The sequence below is a fragment of the Bufo gargarizans genome, chromosome 4 (assembly GCF_014858855.1).
Source record: "Bufo gargarizans isolate SCDJY-AF-19 chromosome 4, ASM1485885v1, whole genome shotgun sequence".
NCBI classification, from domain to species: Eukaryota; Metazoa; Chordata; class Amphibia; order Anura; family Bufonidae; genus Bufo; species Bufo gargarizans.
In genome coordinates this window covers 193,840,330-193,862,915 of record NC_058083.1, presented here as the reverse complement: position 1 = coordinate 193,862,915, position 22,586 = coordinate 193,840,330, and the positions used below count along the sequence as shown (strand labels likewise).

At 41.0% G+C, this 22,586-nt stretch overlaps 1 protein-coding gene across 1 annotated transcript in view; it reads right to left on the bottom strand.

The window, feature by feature from the left end:
• Window positions 1-22,586, bottom strand: part of LOC122935309 (probable cation-transporting ATPase 13A5) — a 79,376-nt gene that overhangs the window by 36,444 nt on the left and 20,346 nt on the right. The window contains exons 2-3 of the mRNA XM_044291075.1: window positions 19,588-19,761; window positions 17,133-17,279 (exon numbers count right to left, since the gene is read on the bottom strand). Coding sequence (XP_044147010.1) covers window positions 17,133-17,279; window positions 19,588-19,761 — 321 coding nt within the window. The remainder of the gene's footprint in view (window positions 1-17,132; window positions 17,280-19,587; window positions 19,762-22,586) is intronic.

The following is a 22,586-nucleotide window of genomic DNA, read 5'->3' as shown; positions in this document are numbered from 1 at the left end:
AGTATAACATACACCAAGTATGAATTTGTCTATAATGAAAACAGTTTACCTTAATGCAAGATGTACCGAACCTATCACACAGAGTGAGAGACTGTGATAAGCTTGGCATGCCTTGTGACTGCCTGGTATATGTTTATGCTCTCATTAGTGAATGTGAGTCATTACTTGAGATGATCAAATACTTACACAAATGTAACATTCCAATACACTAGTTAGCAAAAAGTTTATATTATAGAAGTAAAGTACCCCCGGGCACCTAATAATTTTCCCTTATAACACAGAACAACGTGCAGCATTGCAAAGCTTTTTGAAGTCACATAATAAATCAGTTACATCATTCTAACATATCTCTAAATGCTGTTAAACGCTGTTAAGAACAACTGAGGCGAGACGGCAGCCCCCATAATAATGTTCGGAAAATAGAAGTAAAAAAACTGCAATCACAAAATAAAACCAGATTAGAAAACAAGGAAATGTGTCGCTTTGTGGTTTTAACTGGCAGAAAAAAAATCTGTGATGCCTTCCATTCAACTATTATTAGTTGCAATGTAGTAGTGTGACATTACAAATTTTTCACATGACCACAAATTGCCGTGTAGCCCGACCCTTGCACAAATCAATTATGTTCCTGTCCAGTAGCAATTAAAATTATATATACATTGCCCAGTTTAATACTTTTATTGGATGGTCCTAATATGCAAAGTTAATATTCTCCAAGCTCACACCCTATGACTAATACGATATTCTTAGAATTTACAATATAATGCACCTATTCATTTATACTTTGTACCCTAGCCAAGAATATTATGAGCTTACATTGGTCTTGCAATGCTATTGTTTGTGCCAAGTCAATGAGGTCAGTCAATACCTGGCATCTGTGCAGCTTCCTTTTACCTTCTCTTCTCATGCCAAGTTCTCAAGTCTCACTGTATTCTCCTGACATTTAAGTGCCACGTGTTAGACTCTGGTTCTGTTTGTCAGCACTACTTTAGGTCATTACCAAACAGCAATTATGGATGTAAAATGGATATGACTAAATATAAAAGATGGCTATGGTGGTTAGCATATCACTTGCAACATAGTCCTTAATAAGAAAGGAATGCAAAGCAATGATTGGCCTTTCCACATAGAGATGAATAGATTTAGGAACATCACGTCAAAGAGATTATAAAACAATTGTGGAAAAGGAGCATGAGTCTCGGATACTTTACATGAGAAAGGCGTTAAAAAATATCTGTGTTTTAATTTCAAAGTTACAAAGAACTTCTCAGGGATTTTTATATTGATGACTTACCCTTAGAATAGGTCTGACTAATAGGACCCAGCGTTAAAGTAAATGGGAGAAGTTCTGCAGTAACCAGCTCCGTGTACAACAAGGCCAATATCTCTGACACAGGGGCTACTGTAGAACAGCTGATTGGCAGAGGTGTCGGGGGTTGGACTCCCACATATCTGATATGAAAGACCTATCCTGCCGAAAGCCCATCAATATAAAAAAATCTCTTAAAATTGATTTTTACAATCAATTTGAAAGATTTATCACTTTCTTCATTGCTGAATATATCTCACAAATACAGTAAAATTTTCATTATTTTTCTATTAAAATATGTCTTCTGTACTTTCTGACAGCTCGGTCTGAAGACCCTCTCTGATCTCCCTGAATCTAATCTCAGCTCAATTCCTGTATCATATGCTTATTTTATGTGGGCTGCAGAGAGAACTGTCAGAGCTAACCTGATAAATGTAGTACAGAACAAGAGCCTGTGCTACAAACAATAAGATACCTGTAATTCTAAAATAAAAAATGTGACCATTAGCATTTCCTGAAATATTACTGTTCATCTATGGGCTGTGCTTTATATTTCATCTTAAGGTACTTTCACATTAGTGTTTTTTGCGGATCCGTCATGGATCAGCAAAAACGCTTCCGTTACAATAATATAATCCGGTTGTATTATGTCTTCTGAAAGTCAATGGGGGAAGGATCCATTTTCTATTTCAGGCAGCGTTTTGGTGTCCGCCTCCAGAGCGGAATGGAGACGGAACGGAGGCAAACTGATGCATCCTGAGCGGATCCTTTTCCATTCAGAATGCATTGGGGCAAAACTGATCCGTTTTGGACCGCTTGTGAGAGCCCTGAACGGACCTCACAAACGGAAAGCCAAAACGCTAGTGTGAAAGTAGCCTTAGGCCTCTTTCACAAGACCGTATGGCTTTTTCAGTATTTTGGGGTCCGTTTTACACGGATCTGTTGTTCTGTTTTTTGTTTGTTGTTCCTATTCAATACAGTGCAAAAAGAATCCATACACCATAGATGTGTATGCAGTGTATACTGATTTCTAAGCACTGTCCTGAGGCAAGCATATCTGCCTGCTCCTGCCCATACCCTCTGATGAAAGCTCTGCCATAGAATATCAGTGCAGGATAGTCTGCACCCATGTTCTATGCGGAGGTTTCAGCAGAGCTCCTGCCTTTCCTCACTTTCCTCTGCTGGAACCACTGCCATTAGCTGGCGGGGGCCTTCACCGGGCTGTTCTCGGAACTGCCTGCTCCCGGTGACCGCATTTGTTTCAGACCGGCTTCCGGCACAGGCACAGGTAAGGGCTTACCTGTGCATCGCCAGACTTGTGAGTTAAGATGGCAGCCCGCATGTGTTCGCATGCGAACACTGCAAACTGGCCATGACTGCTCCTTAATAGTGATGAGTGACAGGGGCAATATTCGAATTCGCTATATTTTGCTAATATTTGGGCGAATATCCGTCATATATTCTCCAATTTGTGATTATTTTCTTTTTTGCAAAAATCGGCAAGGTAATATGCATGTATTGCGCCCTCAATACAGGCGTGGGTCATTGTTGCAAAAAATTTTTAAGCTGCTAGAAGTTTACTGAGACTGAAGAAAATGGTTGGCACGGCAGAACATTACAATAGCTTTATATGCAGATAGAGTGTCCAATATATTCGCGATTGCGCAAATCATCAATTAATGATGCGCATATTTTGGCTCGATATGTGCAACTTCACATTTTAGCAGGTCTGACTACATATTACTGATTGGTGCACTATGTATTGCTGTGACATTCAATTCGCTGTGATGCCAAATTTCCTCGTGCTTCATGGTAGCAAATCGATTTTCCCTGAATGGCGGTAAAAAAAATGATTTATGTACCTCATAAGTTTGAACGCAAATCTCCTGTGTGCAAAACCCTGCCATCATGAGCCGTGCAAGATTTTGCACTAGATCTTCAATCAAGATTGCGGTGTCCGGCTCTTTGCAATCAAATGGATGACAGTAAGTATCATTTCAGCACATGTGCTTCCAATTCCTTCCCCAGACAATGACTAGTGGTCCTTGAGTATTAAAGGCACCCTCTCCAGCCAGAAAATGTTTTCGGTTCCCTGGTGACCTGCAATGGTGTTAGGTGGTATGTAATTATTTTGCAATTTTCCTGCTCTACTCCTGTGTTATTCCTGCCTTTGTTCCTGTTCGTGCTCCTGCCTTATACCCATCCTACCTGGGTGCTCCTGACTTCGCAGTTCAGTTCTGTCTATGGTTTAGTTCAGTACCTAATCTGCCTTGTCCATTCTACTGTCAAGTACCAAGTCTGCCTGTCTTGCTGTGTTTCCACCTGTTCTCTGCTTGCCCGCCCACCCCTCTGTGTCTACCCTTGTTTACGTTGTCTGTATGGTTGCCTGGATCTCAAAACCTTTTCTGAGTCTTGGATGCAGTTCAGACTGCTCCTGCTTCATACCTGCATTTTTCTCCAGGCTGATTTTCCGGTGCTTGCATTGAAGTCTCTGACCTTAGTGGGTCAGCTGCCAACTACACTGGGACTACCCTGGACTTAGCTGTGGCTGCTCCCCTGCAGAGAAGTCAACATGTCTGTACAGGGATTAAAGGGTAAATTCCAGGGGAGCACCAGAATAATGCCCTTAGGTCAAACTAGTTAGTTGGCACAGTGGGCCCACACTCACTGCCCCGTTACAACAGTATTAAGTAAATGTGGGCCTATGTGTTTTCTCTACAGCATTTCAGAGGAAAACTTTAATGAAAAGTTAATTGCAGCAAAGGAGCCAGTTGCTTTTTCATGCTGCCTTTTATTCAGGGTACATGAAACTTTCTCTTTAAAGGGGTTTTGCCACTGTACACATTCATATCAATACAATATGCCATTAATATATGATCATTTGGACAACAACCACTAACCCTCATTAACCCCTTCTACTCCGGGCCAGTTTTCACCTTCCTGACCAGGCCATTTTTTGCAAATCTGACATGTGTCACTTTATGTGGTTATAACTTTAAAACGCTTTTACTTATATAGGTTATTCTGAGATTGTTTTCTCATAACATATTGTACTTCATGACAGTGGTAAAAAGTAGTCAAAAAATTACATTTTTATTTATAAAAAAATAATGAATTTACAAAAAGATTAGAAAAATTAGCAATTTCCAAATTTCAATTTCTCTGCTTTTATAATAGATAGTAATACCTCCAAAAATAGTAATTACTTTACATTCCCCATATGTCTACTTACATGTTTAGTTCATTTTTAAAATGAAATTTTATTTTTTGGGGACGTTAGAAGGCTTAGAAGTTTAGAAGCAAATCTTAAAATGTTTAACAACATTTTCAAAACCCAATTTTTTCAGGACCAGTTCAGTTATGAAGTCACTTTCTGGGGCTTACATATTAGAAACCATCCATAAATCACCCCTTTTTAGAAGCTACACCCCTCAAGCTATTCAAAACTGATTTTACAAACTTGGTTAAACCTTTAGGTGCCCCATAAGAATTAAAGGGAAATGGGAATAACATTTCAAAATTTCACTTTTTTTAGAAGATTTTAAATATTTATCTATTTTTTCTGCAACACATGAAGGGTTAACAGCCAACAAAACTCAAAATCTACTAGCCTGAATCTGGAGTTTACAGAAACACCCCATGTGTGCTCAAAAACTGATGTATGGGCGCTCAGCAGGCTTCAGAGTGGAAGGAGCACCATATGGCTTTTGGAGAACGGATTTAGCTGGAATGGTAATTGGGAGCTATGACGCATATGAGGACACCCTGAGGTGGCCCTACAATGGAAACCCAGGCAAAGTGACCCCATTCTGGAAACTACACCCCTCAAGGAATATTTCAAGGTGTGTAGTGAGCACTTTGACCCATCGGGCTATTCATAGAATTAGGAAACGCTTGGCTATGAAAAAGAAAAATTAAATTTATTTCCGGAAAAAAGTTGCTTTACACCCACATTTTTTACTTTCACAAGGGGTAACAGGACAAAATGCACACCACATTTTGTTCCCTATTTCAACCTGAATACTCCAACACCCCAAATGTGCTTAAAAAATTATGTAGCAGGGTTCAAAAGGGAAGTGGCACCATAGGGCTTTTGGAGGACATATTTTGCAGGATTGGCTTTTGGGAGCTAAGGTACTCCTAGAGTGGAAACCCCAAAAAAGTGACCCCATTATGGAAACTATACCCCTCAAGGAATATTTCAAGATGTGTAGCAAGAACCTGTCCTCAAAAGTAATTCATGAAATTGGCTGCGAAAATTTAAAATTTAAATTTGTTCCAGAAAAATTGACTTTAGGCCCAAATTATTCATTTTCACAAGGCGGAACTGGAGAAAATGTACACCCTAATTTATTTCCCATTTTCTCCTGATTACAGCAATACCTCATATGTGCTTGTATACTGCTATATGGGTGTACCACAGGGGTCAGAAGGAAAAGAGCACCAAATGGCTTCTGGAAGGCAGATTTTACCGGAATAATTCACAGGCGCCATCTTCCAATTGAACACAACCTAAGGTGGCCCTACAGGGGAAACCCCCAGAAACTACACCACTCAAGAAATATTTCAAGGTGTATAGTGAGCACTTTGACCCATCGGGCATGACACAGATTTAGGAAACGCTTGGCTGTGAAAATGAAAAATTAATTATTTTTTTTCCAGAAAACGTTGCCTTGGGCTACTTTCACACTTGCAGCAGAGTGACACCCCTCAAAGCTAAATCTGAATTGTATAATATATTGGACTGGCACTCATATATGGAATAGGAACATGGTTTATTGTAATAAAATAAGGATAAAAATCACCTGTCACATATGCAATTTCAATAAAATACAATATCGATACAATAATAAATCATAAACAATACCAATGTAATAAAATTCTAAAATATCAAATGGTGCAGGAGCCGATGGCACTTGATTTATATGGACCTGTGTGGTCCTAAATGTTAATTGGAAGGACAATGGTGCCGTCGGTTTCTGCAGCCCTAAATGGTATTCCTTTTAGACATCAATTTCCATGTGCTACTCCGACAGCAACTGATTAGGCCCCATAGGTCTTCTATATACTAGAAATGTCCCGTATCCACGGAGTTCAAAGGTAGCCAAATAGTCAGTGCTTTCAAGTGTGTCTATGTCCGCAGTAACTTTACACTGTTACAAACAGATACTCTACTGTTTGTAGTTGCCGACAAAGTTAATCCTTAGTAGAGGAGTAACAGCTCAATCACTGTACGCTGTCGAGCACGAGTACACTGCCATATGTAATGCAGGTTATCAAGTAGGTTCATTCCTCATGCAACAATAGCGGTATTCACCGCAATTAGGTTTCACCTTTTCATAGAGGGATATTATACCTCCTATGTGTCTCCCCACAAGTGTGGGCTTACCTCCGCCTGCGCGCTACTCAATCGGACTGATAGAATAGTCTTTCGTTCCGCTCAGTATCCCGGCGTCCCGGCTGCGGTATTAGCGTCCCTCGTGTTTCTCACCGCTTCTTCTCACGTGATGTTCCTGTAACAATCCTGGACTAGATAACCCGAACCCTATTTGGAGTAAAGTGCACTTTTCCACAAAGAGAAGGATTTCCTTAATACACACCAGAAAGGATCTGCTACGTCATCCCGCCAGCGGTCGGAAGCAAGCAGCCGCATACCTCACACAGGAACATCACATAAGAAGCAGCGGTGAGAAACACGAGGGACGCTAATACCGCAACCGGGACGCCGGCATACTGAGCGGAACGAAAGACTATTCTATCAGTCCCATCGAGTAGCGCGCAGGCGGAGGTAAGCCCACACTTGTGGGGAGACACATAGGAGGTATAATATCCCTCTATGAAAAGGTAAAACTGTATTACGGTGAATACCACTATTGTTGCATGAGGAATGAACCTACTTGATAACCTGCATTACATATGGCAGTGTACTCGTGCGCAACAGCGTACAGTAATTGAGCTGTTACCCCTCTACTAAGGATTAACTTTGTCGGCAACTACAAACAGTAGAGTATCTGTTTGTAACAGTGTAAAGTTACTGCGGACATAGACACACTTGAAAGCACTGACTATTTGGCTACCTTTGAACTCCGTGGATACGGGACATTTCTAGTATATAGAAGACCTATGGGGCCTAATCAGTTGCTGTCGGAGTAGCACATGGAAATTGATGTCTAAAAGGAATACCATTTAGGGCTGCAGAAACCGACGGCACCATTGTCCTTCCAATTAACATCTAGGACCACACAGGTCCATATAAATCAAGTGCCATCGGCTCCTGCACCATTTGATATTTTAGAATTTTATTACATTGGTATTGTTTATGATTTATTATTGTATCAATATTGTATTTTATTGAAATTGCATATGTGACAGGTGATTTTTATCCTTATTTTATTACAATAAACCATGTTCCTATTCCATATATGAGTGCCAGTCCAATATATTATACAATTTATTTTTTTCACCTTTTTTTCGGTCTGCGCAGAAGGACGAATTCGGCATGCGAACATTATAAGTGGTGGAAAGGGAACTTCTAAGCAAACCGGTGTCTCACAGAAGGCACCGCTGAAGAAGGAGTGGGAAATTATATGCACTCCGAAACGCATTTGGTTTGAAAGAGAAAATAAGTTTGATGAAGTGCCCCAGCATTATGTTCTGAGGAAACAAGTACAAAGTTGCGCAACTGGAAAACCACAGAGAACTTTTACCTTGGAAACTTTGCTCACCAGCTTGATCAACTACCAAGAGCACCTGTCTACTGACTCACAGACCCCAGGACTGAAAACCGGCAAGTACAACAGGGTTAATACTCACCACAGAAGGAGCCGCATGCACGCTGAACACAGGTGGGACGCCACACAGCGTGCTACATCACCTGCGGTCTGGAGACACCAACTGTGAGTACTCTGTAATGCCGATATTACAACTGTAAAAAGCAGGGGTTACTGTGAAGTGGACTTTTTACAATTATACCTAATATCCCCATTTGAGCACACTTTTGGGGAGGATGTGGAATGATGTGAATGTGAGCATGCACAGCACATAATCAATTCACGGTACTTTTCTGGAGAGACATTAAACAGATTCAACTCTGCTTCATCACAGAGGGTTTGGAGTCTAGCCCATTCCATTATCCTTTTTCCACACATATACTGTATGTGATCCTTGCTAGAGTCACTGCATATCATCATCTGGTGATTCAATATATCTCCTTGTTTTATTGTTATTTTTACTGCCATTGACCGTCGCATATATTTTATTAATATAGTTTTTAATATAAATGTATTAGTATTTTATTTTTTAAGCTGAATAAATAATTGTTGTTCCATGTGAACCAAATATTTTTGTTGTGCCTATCTTCAATTTTTAAAGTATGTTTTTTTGCAGGCCTGAATAAACATACATGGATTTTAGCTGCCATGTCGCATGAAATAAATTTCCTGAGGTCCCCAGAAATAAAAAAAAAACACCAAGAAGTGACCCCATTTCAGAAAGAGCACCCCCGTATGAACATTTTAAGGAGTGGAAAGTGCACTTTTGACTTAACAGTTGTTTCAAAGAAAACAATATGTAGTGGTTGTTGGAAAGTGGATATGGAAGCGAGGTGGACTAAATCAGAGATATAAAGTGGAAATATTCCAGGGAGCATAAAGGACACCACCATAGAGTGGTAGGTTCGGAAACAATCCTTTATGCAGAGGCCAAGTTTATCTGGGCAGGTGTCGCACTGATAAGTGGCGTCTTTTCGTATTCCCCTTTTGTAACAAACCCGACATCTTTTTGGGGGTCTTTCCCCTCTTTGCTGTTTGTGGGACTTCACCAGGGATGTGTTGTCCTGGTACAACACGGGCACCATGACCACCTGTAGTACTCAGGCCCTCCCCATCCTGACTTTAGAAAATTAGGGCCTTAATGACCACCTCTTGGAACTGAAAGAAATTTCCTGTGTCCTGCAGCTCTATGTAAAATGTACGCATTGTAGATTGCCACCTGTACAATGTATACAGCCAGCTTTTTGTACCGCACCTTAGTTTTACGCATGGCACTGTAGGGCTTCAGAACTTGATCAGACAGATCAACCCCTCCCATGTGCCTGTTGTAATCAATGATGCAGTCTGGCTTGTTGACAGTGGTTGTGGCACCTCGCACTCGGGCAAGAGAACTGGTGTGAGTGTGAATGGTGGTCAGTACAAGGACATCCCGCTTGTCCTTGTACTTAACCGCCAGGATGTTCTCATGGCAGAGAGCCTTACTGTCGCCTTTTCGGAGTAGTTGCCCTACCAGGGACATAAGGTGGCCTCTCAGATTTTTGCATACTGTGCCGCAAGCCACAGTACCTAGGGCTTTTAGGGACATGAATAGGGGTATGCTGGTATAATAGTTATCCACATAGAGGTGGTAACCCTTATCCAGCAGTGGGTGCAGTAAGTCCCACACGATCTTCCCAGTTACTCCTAGGACTGGGGGGCATTCAGGGGGTTGTATCTATGAATCTTTCCCCTCATAAACCTGGAACCTGTAGGTGTACCCGGAGGTACTCTCGCACAGCTTGTACATTTTAATTCTGTACCGTGCCCGCTTGCTGGGCAGGTACTGGCGGAATTTAACCCTTCCTTTAAAGTGTACAAGGGACTCATCTATGCTAATTTCTTTTTCTGGGGTGAACACCTCTGTAAATATGGAGTTGAGGTGCTCCAGGAGGGTCTTATTTTGAATAGTTGGTCAAATTGTGGGTCATTTTGGGAGGGGGGGGCACTGTGCCTTATCATTATAATGTAGGAATTTCAAAATGGATTCAAATCTTGAGCAGGACATGGCCATATTGTAAATTGGGGTGTTGTACAAAACATCTAAACTCCAATATTGTCTCATTTTGTTTGTTTTTTACCAGGCCCATATGCAGCAACAGCCCCCAAAATGTCATAATTTCGGCTGCATTTACTGGGCTCTAACCTAGGGGTCAAGCATATGAGGATGTCTGGTTTTGAGCTATACACTGCTGGGCGTATAAATTTGTTTTGGTCACCATCAAATTTATGAATTCGTCAGAGAAAAAGATTTTGAAAAAATCTATTTCTGTGAAGCCCATGCAGTCAATCTGAATTCCATCGGAATTTGGGGCTCATAATCCTCAGGCGGTGTGTGGACCATAGGGGATCACTAGGGGGGGAGCTACTTCATCTCTCCTGGGGCGTCTCCTTGAGAGTCCCTCATCACCGGAGGATGATGATGATGGAGTAGAGGAGTAGAAGAATGTAGCATCCTCTTCTCCCTCACTTGCAGACTCTGTTTCAAAGGCAAGGATGGTGTATGCCTCTTCAACATAGTACATTCTCTGGGATGGACGGGACATTTTTATTTTTATTGGTGTGTGTAAAATGAAAAGTGTCAGGGGGGTGTATGTAGTGATTTAACACCTGAGGGGGCTTGTAATTAATTTAAAATCAAATTTATGATAAAGAAAAAAAGAGGAAAAAGAAAAGAGAAAAAGATAAGTGAAAGAATAAGATAAAAATTTAGAAAAAAAAGGCCCAAAAAAAGGCAAAAAAAAAGCACTAAAACCTGAGCAGACGCTGTCAGTAATTGACAATACTGACCGCCGCTCAGCAGGTGCAGGACCCACGCACGCAGACGGCACGTCTGTGGGTTAAAAAAATCTAAACTAGTACTAACTAAAATATATATAACTTGCTAGCACTAAGGCCTCCTGCACACAAACGTGTGCACGAACACTGACCATGGGGCAGCCGAAGCAGATCGCAGATCCATTCACTTTAATGGGTCCGCGATCTGTTCTATCTTTTTGCGGAACGGAAGTACGGGACGAAACCCCATAGAAGAACTCTGTAGTGCTTCCATAGGGTTTCATTCCGTGCTTCCGTTCCGCACCATTCCGCATCTCTGGATTTGCGGACCCATTGAAGTGAATAGGTCTGCATTTGCGGATCCGTAATATGGCAACGGGACACCTACGGTCATGTGCAGGAGGCCTAACTGATTTCTTTTTTTTTTAAAAAGCACTAAACCTGAGCAGACGCGGTCAGTAATTGACAGTGCTGACCGGCGCTCAGCAGGTGCAGGACCTACGCACGCAGATGGCACGTGTGTGGGTTCAAAAATCTAACCTAGTACTAACAAAAATTGACATATACTGTATATGTAGGAAAAAGGCAGCACTCCAAAAAATAAAATTAAGAACACTCTTAATTCACCTTAGTGGCAATGGCGATGTTTCAGCTCTGCTCTAGAGCCTTTCTCAAGCCTGAGAAAGGCTCTAGTGCAGAGCCGAAATGTCGCCATTGCCACTGAGGTGAATAACGAGTGTTCTTATTTTAATTTTATGGAGTGCTGCCTTTTTCCTACCTATAATTCTGGGATTGGCTTTTCCCAGCGGGCTGTGCACCCATATCTGGCTTCAGGCTGTGCTGCCTTTTTTTCCTATATATATATATTTATATAGAAACCAAAATGCAGGTCCCAGCAGCACAAGACAGAAATGTAGGTGCAAGTCCTCTCAGCTGTGGGCTCAAGCGGCTATGAATGGATAAATATCAAAAGGATGAGGCAGCACTCCAGGTAAAGTGAAAATGGTGGATCTTTTATTCCCTCTGCAACGTTTCAACCGTCTCAATGCGGTCTTGAGAAAGACCGCATTGAGATGGTTGAAACGTTGCAGAGGGAATAAAAGATCCACCATTTTCACTTTACCTGGAGTGCTGCCTCATCCTTTTGATATTTATATATTTATATATATATATAAACCGGATTCCAAAAAAGTTGGGACACTATACAAATCGTGAATAAAAACTGAATGCAATGATGTGGAGGTGCCAAATTCTAATATTTTATTCAGAATAGAACATGAATCACGGAACAAAAGTTTAAACTGAGAAAATGTACCATTTTAAGGGAAAAATATGTTGAATCAGAATTTCATGGTGTCAACAAATCCCCAAAAAGTTGGGACAAGGCCATTTTCACCACTGTGTGGCATCTCCCCTTCTTCTTACAACACTCAACAGACGTCTGGGGACCGAGGAGACCAGTTTCTCAAGTTTAGAAATAGGAATGCTCTCCCATTCTTGTCTAATACAGGTCCTCTAACTGTTCAATCGTCTTGGGCCTTCTTTGTTGCACCTTCCTCTTTATGATGCGCCAAATGTTCTCTATAGGTGAAAGATCTGGACTGCAGACTGGCCATTTCAGTACCTGGATCCTTCTCCTACGCAGCCATGATGTTGTGATTGATGCAGAATGTGGTCTGGCATTATCTTGTTGAAAAATGCAGGGTCTTCCCTGAAAGAGATGACGTCTGGATGGGAAGCATATGTTGTTCTAGAACCTGAATATATTTTTCTGCATTGATGGTGCCTTTCCAGACATGCAAGCTGCCCATGCCACACGCACTCATGCAACCCCATACCATCAGAGATGCAGGCTTCTGAACTGAGCGTTGATAACAACTTGGGTTGTCCTTGTCCTCTTTGGTCCGGATGACATGGCGTCCCAGATTTCCAAAAAGAACTTCGAATCGTGACTCGTCTGACCACAGAACAGTCTTCCATTTTGCCACACTCCATTTTAAATGATCCCTGGCCCAGTGAAAACGCCTGAGCTTGTGGATCTTGCTTAGAAATGGCTTCTTCTTTGCACTGTAGAGTTTCAGCTGGCAACGGCGGATGGCACGGTGGATTGTGTTCACTGACAATGGTTTCTGGAAGTATTCCTGAGCCCATTCTGTGATTTCCTTTACAGTAGCATTCCTGTTTGTGGTGCAGTGTCGTTTAAGGGCCCGGAGATCACGGGCATCCAGTATGGTTTTACGGCCTTGACCCTTACGCACAGAGATTGTTCCAGATTCTCTGAATCTTCGGATGATGTTATGCACAGTTGATGATGATAGATGCAAAGTCTTTGCAATTTTTCGCTGGGTAACACCTTTCTGATATTGCTCCACTATCTTTCTGCGCAACATTGTGGGAATTGGTGATCCTCTACCCATCTTGGCTTCTGAGAGACACTGCCACTCTGAGAAGCTCTTTTTATACCCAATCATGTTGCCAATTGACCTAATTAGTGTTAATTGGTCTTTCCAGCTCTTCGTTATGCTCAAATTTACTTTTTCCAGCCTCTTATTGCTACTTGTCCCAACTTTTTGGGGATTTGTTGACACCGTGAAAATTTGAATCAACGTATTATTCCTTTAAAATGATACATTTACTCGGATTAAACGTTTGATCTGTCATCTACATTCTATTACAAATAAAATATTGACATTTGCCATCTCCACATCATTGCATTCAGTTTTTATTCACAATTTGTTTAGTGTCCCAACTTTTTGGGAATCCGGTTTGTATATATAGCTATACAGCTAGCTGGCACACAAAAAAACACAAGTGCTGATCAGCACTTGCCAGTCACAGCTCGCACACAGAAAAAATGGTGCAGAGCTGGAAAAGCCAAAAAAAATAAAAAGGCAAAAAAGCCCCCCCCCCCAAAAAAAAAATTAAAAAATTAAAAAAAGGACAGACTGGAGTCTGCCGGGAAAGGAGGGACAGGGACAGGGAATATGAGAATCTGAAACTGCTGCAGATGAGCTAAAGATCACTACAGCTGTTCCAGATGATAGAAACATAGAATGTGTCGGCAGATAAGAACCATTTGGCCCATCTAGTCTGCCCAATATACTGAATACTATGAATAGTCCCTGGCCCTATCTTATATGAAGGATGGCCTTATGCCTATCCCATGCATGCTTAAACTCCCTCACTGTATCTGCAGCTACCACTTCTGCAGGAAGGCTATTCCATGCATCCACTACTCTCTCAGTAAAGTAATACTTCCTGATATTACTGTTAAACCTTTGCCCCTCTAATTTAAAACTATGTCCTCTTGTAGCAGTTTTTCTTCCTTTAAATATTCTCTCCTCTTTTACCTTGTTGATTCCCTTTATGTATTTAAAAGTTTCTATCATATCCCCTCTGTCTCGTCTTTCTTCCAAGCTATACATGCTAAGGTCCTTTAATCTTTCCTGGTAAGTTTTATCCTGCAATCCATGTACCAGTTTACTTGTTCTTCTTCTTCTGAAAGTGAAAAGTAGTGAAAAGCACTGATTTGCAGTGGGGAACAACTCCTCTCTGCAAGCAGTCACCAAGCTAGAATGGCTGCCTGCAGAGAGGAACCAACTGTTCTTTTAGCTGCATAGCGCTGCCATTGGCTGGAGAGTTGTTCCAGCCAATTGCAGAGCTGGGAGGGGACAATCAATTGTAATCAACCCCAATCACCTTCGTCCCAGCCACCAGCAGCACCACAAATTGGCTAATAGTAGTATAGCGCTGCCATTGGCTGGAGCGTTGCTCCACCCAATCGCAGCGCTCGGAAGGGACACCTGTGTCTGGTGTCCCCTCCTTGACCTAGGAGGTGATATGGGCTGATGTCATCAGCCCCTCCCACTTCTAGCCAAGCCCCCCTGCAGCACCATACATTGCCGGCACTGCGATGGGTCAGTCTTCACCAACTGATCGGGGCTGCAGGGGGGCGGGAAAACTCCTCGTCGCCCTCAGCTAAGATGGCTGCATGCCGATTAGTGCAGCCATCTAATTCCAGTCACCGCGTTCACCGCGTGATCCAGCGCGGTGACCGGAGTTAACCATGATGTACTATTACGTCAAGATGCGGGAACGCACTGACTTCCATTACGTAATAGTACGTCATGTGTCGGGAAGGGGTTAATATTAAGACCAGCGGTTTCCTCTATTCTAATCTTCGATAGTCTCTAAATTAAAGTTAAAGGGGCTGTCCGGGAATTAAATATTTATGACCTATCCTGATGCCAGGTCATCAAAATCTGATAGGTAGAGGTCTGACTATGGTGAACACTACAGCCTTTTTCACAGCCTATAATGTCATGTCAATTGGTTACATGGCCTTTCTGCAGGTTCCATGAATTTTAATTGGAGTGAGTTGCAATACCAAGCACAGCCCCTATACATATACATTGGGATGCGAAAGTTTGGGCAACCTTGTTAATCGTCATGATTTTCTTGTATAAATCATTGGTTGTTCCGATAAAAAATGTCAGTTAAATATATCATATAGGAGACACACACAGTGATATTTGAGAAGTGAAATTAAGTTTATTGGATTTACAGAAAGTGTGCTATAATTGTTTAAACAAAATTAGGCAGGTGCATAAATTTGGGCACCACAAAAAAGAAATGAAATCAATATTTAGTAGATCCTCCTTTTGCAGAAATTACAGCCTCTAAACACTTCCTGTAGGTTCCAATGAGAGTCTGGATTCTGGTTGAAGATATTTTGGACCATTCCTCTATACAAAACATCTTTAGGTCATTCAGGTTTGATGGCTTCCGAGCATGGACAGCTCTCTTTAAGTCACACCACAGATTTTCAATTATATTCAGGTCTGGAGACTGAGATGGCCATTCCAGAACGTTGTACTTGTTCCTCTGCATAAATGCCTTAGTGGATTTTGAGCAGTGTTTAGGGTCGTTGTCTTGTTGAAAGATCCATCCCGGGGCAGCTTCAGCTTTGTCACTGATTCCTGGACATTGGTCTCCAGAATCTGCTGATACTGAGTGGAATCCATGCGTCCCTCAACTTTAACAAGATTCCCTGTCCCTGCACTGGCCACACAGCCCCACAGCATGATGGAACCACCACCATATTTTACTGTAGGTAGCAGGTGTTTTTCTTGGAGTGCTGTGTTCTTTTTCCTCCATGCATAACGCCCCTTGTTATGGTCAAATAACTCAATTTTAGTTTCATCAGTCCACAGCACCTTATTTCAAAATGAAGCTGGCTTGTCCAAATGTGCTTTAGCCCACCTCAAGCGGCACTTTTTGTGCTGTGGGCGGAGAAAAGTCTTCCTCTGCATCACTCTCGCATACAGAATCTCCTTGTGTAAAGTGCACCGAATGGTTGAACGATGCACAGTGACTCCATCTGCAGCAAGATGATGTTGTAGGTCTTTGGTGCTGGTCTGTGGGTTGACTCTGACTGTTCTCACCATTCGTCGCTTCTGTCTATCCGAGATTTTTCTTGGTCTGCCACTTCGAGCCTTAACTTGAACTGAGCCTGTAGTCTTCCATTTTTTTCGTCAATATGTACCTAACTGTGGAAACAGACAGCTGAAATCTCTGAGACAGCTTTCTGTATCCTTCCCCTAAACCATGATGGTGAACAATCTTTGTCTTCAGGTCATTTGAGAGTTGTTTTGAGACCCCCATGTTGCTACTCTTCAGAGAAAATTAAAAGAGGAGGGAAACTTACAATTGACCCCCTTAAATACTCTTTCTCATAATTGGATTCACCTGTGTATGTAGGTCAGGGGTCACTGAGCTTACCAAGCCAATTTGAGTTCCAATAATTAGTTCTAAAGGTTTCGGAATCAATAAAATGACAACAGTGCCCAAATTTATGCACCTGCCTAATTTTGTTGAAACAATTATAGCACACTTTCTGTAAATCCAATAAACTTCATTTCACTTCTCAAATGTCACTGTGTGTGTTTCCTATATGATATATTTAACTGACATTTTTTATCGTAACAACCAACGATTTATACAGGAAAATCATGACGATTAACATGGTTGCTCAAACTTTCGCATCCCACTGTATAGTACTGTGCTTGGTATGCTCTCAAGAGGCTGTAGCTCCTATCTGACCCCCACTAATCTGATGGCCTATTATATAAATATAAAACCTGGACAGCCTCTTTAATAGCCGCCAAAATTGGTACCATTTTACATGAAAATGTTTGGAAAACATCAGCTTTTCTGCACAATAGATAAAATTGGCTTACTTTGACATCTGGCCTCCTTATGGCTCTGTTCACAACGGAGTCTTTATCAGACATGATAGAGCATTTTGGGTCACATAAAAGTGAGTCTTTAAATTGGTCCAGGGTAATCCAACGCACCTTCTTTCGAGTGTATTTTTTCCTTTCATCCTGTTTTTAAAATGTAAGCTTGTGAGATATTAAAGTTGTCTAATTGTTCTATATTTAATAACCAAATTCTGTAACACCCAAATAATAAGCATGTGCAGCATAACTTATTTATATGACATTATCTTTGTACATTTTTATATACACGTGGCATGGAGTTTCTAAATTAAACTGCAAAATTCAAACTTGATCACTCTTGGTCTTTTGACAAGTTAAATTAGTCACACACCAAACCTAGGGAGAATTTAGGTGCTTTGTGTTTATGCAATTCTTTAATTTTTTAATAAGGTTGCACAATTGGGAGTTGGCATGGAGATGCGTCAAGCCCAGTATTCGTTTTTGTTAACTAATCCATTAATGTATATCCACCTGTACTTGCGCCGGTTAAGGCATCCTGGGAGTTCACAGAAGTAACAAGGTAAATAGGACCTCCATTCTTCTGGTAAGAGGGAGTCACAACAGTAGTCCCCTTTACCAATCATACTTAATATGAAAATATCTAAATGCCTTAATTAGGATGTTGCTATCAATAGTGTCCATTACCATATACAATGCCTTGCAAAAGTATTCAAACCCTCTCCCCCTGGTGTTTTTCTTCCTTTGTTGCATTCTAATTAAAATAGATTTTAATTTCGATCTCATGGGAAGGACCTGACAAAATAGCCAATTTATTAGAGTGGGATGCAAAAATAAAATAAAAAAATTGTTCAAAGTTGTAAAACAAATAAGCAAAACATGTATGGGTCTTCATTGCATCATCTCTCTGGTTTTCAATTTATTCACGTGCAAATAATTTGTTTTATGACTTTCATTGGTATTATGTTCTTATAACTTAAAAATGAGGGTGCATTGTAATGATATACAAGCAATTGTAGCATGTATTTATTGATTACTAGCAGAAGGACCCGGCTTTGCACGGGTGTATTTAATCTACGGATGTAGCAGGGTTAACACACATGCTTTATGAGACATGTATTCTAAACTAAATGCAACTAAATGCGTTAAGCAATTGCTTTTCAATGGATTTTGTTTCAAGATAACGCGATGAGTTAAGAAATTTGAGTTAAGATTGTGTGTTACCCCTGCTACATCTGTATTTCATTTTATGTTTAAGAGTGTATCGTAAAAAGATATCGACCGTTTCCCCCATAACAGTGACCTCTACAGTACCTGCCCCTTTAACATTAACCTCCACAGTGGCCGCCCCTTTAACATCGACCTCCACAGTGCCCACCCTTTTAATAATGACCTTCACAGTGCCTGCCCCTTTAGCAGTGACCTCCACAATGCCTGACCCTTTAACAGTGATCGCCCCTTTAGCATTGACCATCCCTTTAACAGTGGCCTTCATAGTGGCTGCCCCTTTAACAGTGAACTTCACAGTGCCCACCCCTTTAACAGAGACCTCCACAGTGCCCGCCCCTTTAAAAGTGACTTTCACAGTGACCACCCCTTTAACAGTTACTTTTACAGTGACTGCCCATTTAACAGTGACTTTCACAGTGACCGCCCCTTTAACAGTGACTTTCACAGTGACTTCCCCTTTAACAGTGACCACCCTTTAACAGTGACCTGTTGCCAGAGCTGGCAGAATTTGACATGGAACCCTTGGCTTGCCCGTTGTTGAGTGTCCTGTCCAAAAGGACGTTCAGTACAGCAGGGGGGATCGTGACTGATAAGCTGACTCGCCTAGCTCACGACAGTGTGGACTACTTCACATTTTTTAAAATGAATGTATACCAAAAATGTATGCATTAACAGATGCCTCATACTTATGCCGTACAATTGCGTCCGTTCACCATACAATTCCATGGTAGAAAAAAATATTACGTTAACGTATGCATTTTTTTAATGGACTTTGCAGGATACAAAAACGTGGAGTGCTGCACATTTGTATACATCAAACCGATAGGAAATACTATTTTTCTAGGCTCCAGAAGGGCACATTTTTGAGAATTTCCCTTTAAGACGCATAAAAATGGCCCCTGATTAAAATACATATTTTATGTGGGAATTTTTGCCAATTATCCACCTCTGGTATATTACTATCCATGTTGTGTGACTATTTGTGTACTTCTAGTAAGCGTTTGCTGGCTGCAAATATGACCTGAAGGTTTTTCAGGTTCGCCTGCCATTAAAGTGAATGGGGCCCGCCGCGAACACGCTGTTCGCCAACATTTGATCGTGAATGCGTGTTTGCGTTTGCGAATTGTCCCGGCCGATGTTCGTCCATCACTAGGTACCAGTATAAAATACTCAGACAGATCCTTTTAGCTGTTTCTTAAATATAAAAGAAAAAGCAAATACTTACAGTTGTTCTCAGTAAAATCACATTGGCTTTCTCCAGTGATGAGGGGACACAGTTTGCCCAGACGCTCCATTCAGGCTTCCAATAAAACAGGAGCAGAAGAATCCCAGCTGATAAACAGTAGCCAATCACACACAAGATAATCCAAAGTACACTTATCCTATAGCCAAAGATTTCCTATTGACAGAATACAGAGACAGAGAGTCCAGTCATTAACATAAAGCATATTGTCCAAAAATGACTTACAAATTATCTGAAGAGGTAGCGATGTGCAACCCTGTGAACTTTTCATAATATTCATGGTTGCGATTATGATGGTGCATTTGTGGACATTAGAGTATGGTAAGGCATGGCAAGTTGGCAACATGTTTTTTGTTTTAACACAACAGTTTAGACAACATTTTATTTTCATGCATGAAAAGGTGGCGCACTGCAGATATTTTATTTGTTATTCACCATTTAGAAAAATGAACCTGAGTTATTTGGGACTTTTTCATGAACAGTTAATGTGGACCAGTTATTCAGGCTTGTTACCTCCTCTTCTTCTACAGCTATGCATTTATAAATAGTATCACTCATGGTTTTCATAAAAAGGTGCAGTCTCAAAAAGGGTGTATCCAGGAAAGGATGGTTTATTTGCGCAGAAAAATGGTGTGGTTTGGAATGATAAGGGCATTGTTTGAGAAAGCAGGCATGTGGACCAGAGTTATGCTTAACTTGGCATGGGCATTGGATTGGCTGGGCATCTCAAGCAGGCATTTAAATTATCATAATCCCTTATGAGTGATAGAAAGGTCAAATGAGAATATCCTTTCACACATTATAATTATATTGGGCATAATCCCTGCTGCTAAGCTCTTTTTCCAGTTATTGTCTTGACACTTAGTTACATAGTTAATACGGTTGAAAAAAGACATAAGTCCAACAAGTTCGACCAAGGTTTGACACAGATAACCTCTAATTAATAATAAAATATCAGGGTGTGAATGACAGAGAAAAGTAGAATTGTGTTCTCTGTTTTGCATTCTTAATTGTAATGAGCCAATTATTACATTTATAGGTGTAGTTAAAGGGGTTGTCCAAGTTCAGAGCGGAACCCAGTCATATCCCCTTTTTTTTTACCCGGGCAGCCCCTCTGAGATAAGCATCGGAGCATCGTACCGGATCTCTGCTAGGCGAAGCCTGTAAATAGGAAAATCCTATCAATTGAACTGAATTAAAACACTTTTGAAATAAACTGCAGTGTGGAAGTGCAAATTTTTTATTTTTTTTTATAACTGTATTTTGTATCTTTTCTCTATTATTCCTTTTTACACTTATCAGTAAATTGGCAAATGGGTGTTACCATTCCCTCTTGGCAAAGATGCTTGCAGCGGTACTTCTTTGGCCAAATCCTGGCATTAATGCTGGAAACAGGCCAGATCGATGCCGAGCCCCATTATAGTTAATGGGGCCTTTTCCGGCTGGGCCGGAATTATTTACTAAAACGGACTTCAGGAGAGGTTACAGATCCTCTTTAAGATTATGAGGATAGATGAGCGAATTAAACATCCGAAGTCGATTCGCATAAAACTTTGTTCCAATACTGTACGGAGCAGGAGCTCCATACAGTATTAGAATGTATAGGCTCCAATGAGCCGAAGTTATTGATTTGCGAAGTCTCACGAGACTTTGCATAATAGCTTCATAATAACTTTCATCCGAAGTCGATTCGCTCATACCTAGTAGATACATTTTCACATGAGTGACTTTCATCCGTTGGATTAGTTATTTTAGGCTACTCTTGTTTATATTACACAGTGTGCATGTAAGATGACTATATGGCACCCACTAATATAGTCTCTGTTGATATTCTGTGCCATTGGCTTAATTTCATATGTAATGTCCCTTGTTAGGCAAATCTTCTATGCCTTGGCCACATCTAGGTCCTGTCCATAAGATGATCGCTGATGGAGACCAGCCTCCTCCATTCAAACACACTGCAACTGCAGTAAATTACCGAGAGTGCAGATAGCAGATGCAGTGTATTTAAATGGAGGAATCTAAGTGATATGTCTGGTCACATGACCCTCCATCAATGGCTGTTTTATGGACAGGACTTCTGTGTGGACTGCACAAAAGACTTGGCAAACAAGGTTGCATACCTTATGAAACATAGAAAATGGCACAGAATAAAAGCTATATTAGTAAGTGCCATATAGTCATCTTACAAATTAATCAACAGTAATCAGAAATTGTCTTTAATGTAATAGAGGGTCGTTGGCTGAAGACATCCCACCCCTCTATAAGCCAGAATGGAGCAAATAGCGTTTCTACCTCTGGTGGACTATTCTAAGGATGAGCAAACCAGTTTGGACTGAACAGAGTTTGATCTGAACTTTGCTATTTTTCAGATGAACCTGAATCTTTCCTGGTTTGTTTCGGACAAATCCACTAAAATGGCATGTAGCGCCATTTTAAAGCACATGTCGGCGGGGTAAAAAGCACTGGGGGGGGGTCTTAAATAACCCTCAGAGGAAGTAGGGAAAAGGGCCCCCCATTTTCACAGATATCCTTTTTTTGCTTAATTAATCAGTATATATATATATATATATATATATATATATATATATGCGTGGTTTCTGCATCAACACCCAAGGTGTAGCAGCAATCTAGGACAACTTCGATTAGAAACGAATTTGAATCAATAACTCGTAGTAACAAATCAGGTTTTGCTACTAAAATAGCAGCTGCACGTGTTACAAAAGGAATTTAAGTGTAGAGGAGACAAGCCCAGGAATGCAAGATTACCCATAATGCCATGCAACCAGCCAATCCGCAGATAGCCATTCCCTGTGATGTCATAGCCCTATAAAAACACTCACACTGCACAGTCTCCGCCATTGTCTTCTGAGATGAGCATAGGGAGAGACATGGCAATCACTAGGGACAGTTTTTCAAAAAGCTTTTAATTGTAGAATGTTGGATAGAAATAGTCCAGGGACAGTGTAGGGAGATCATAG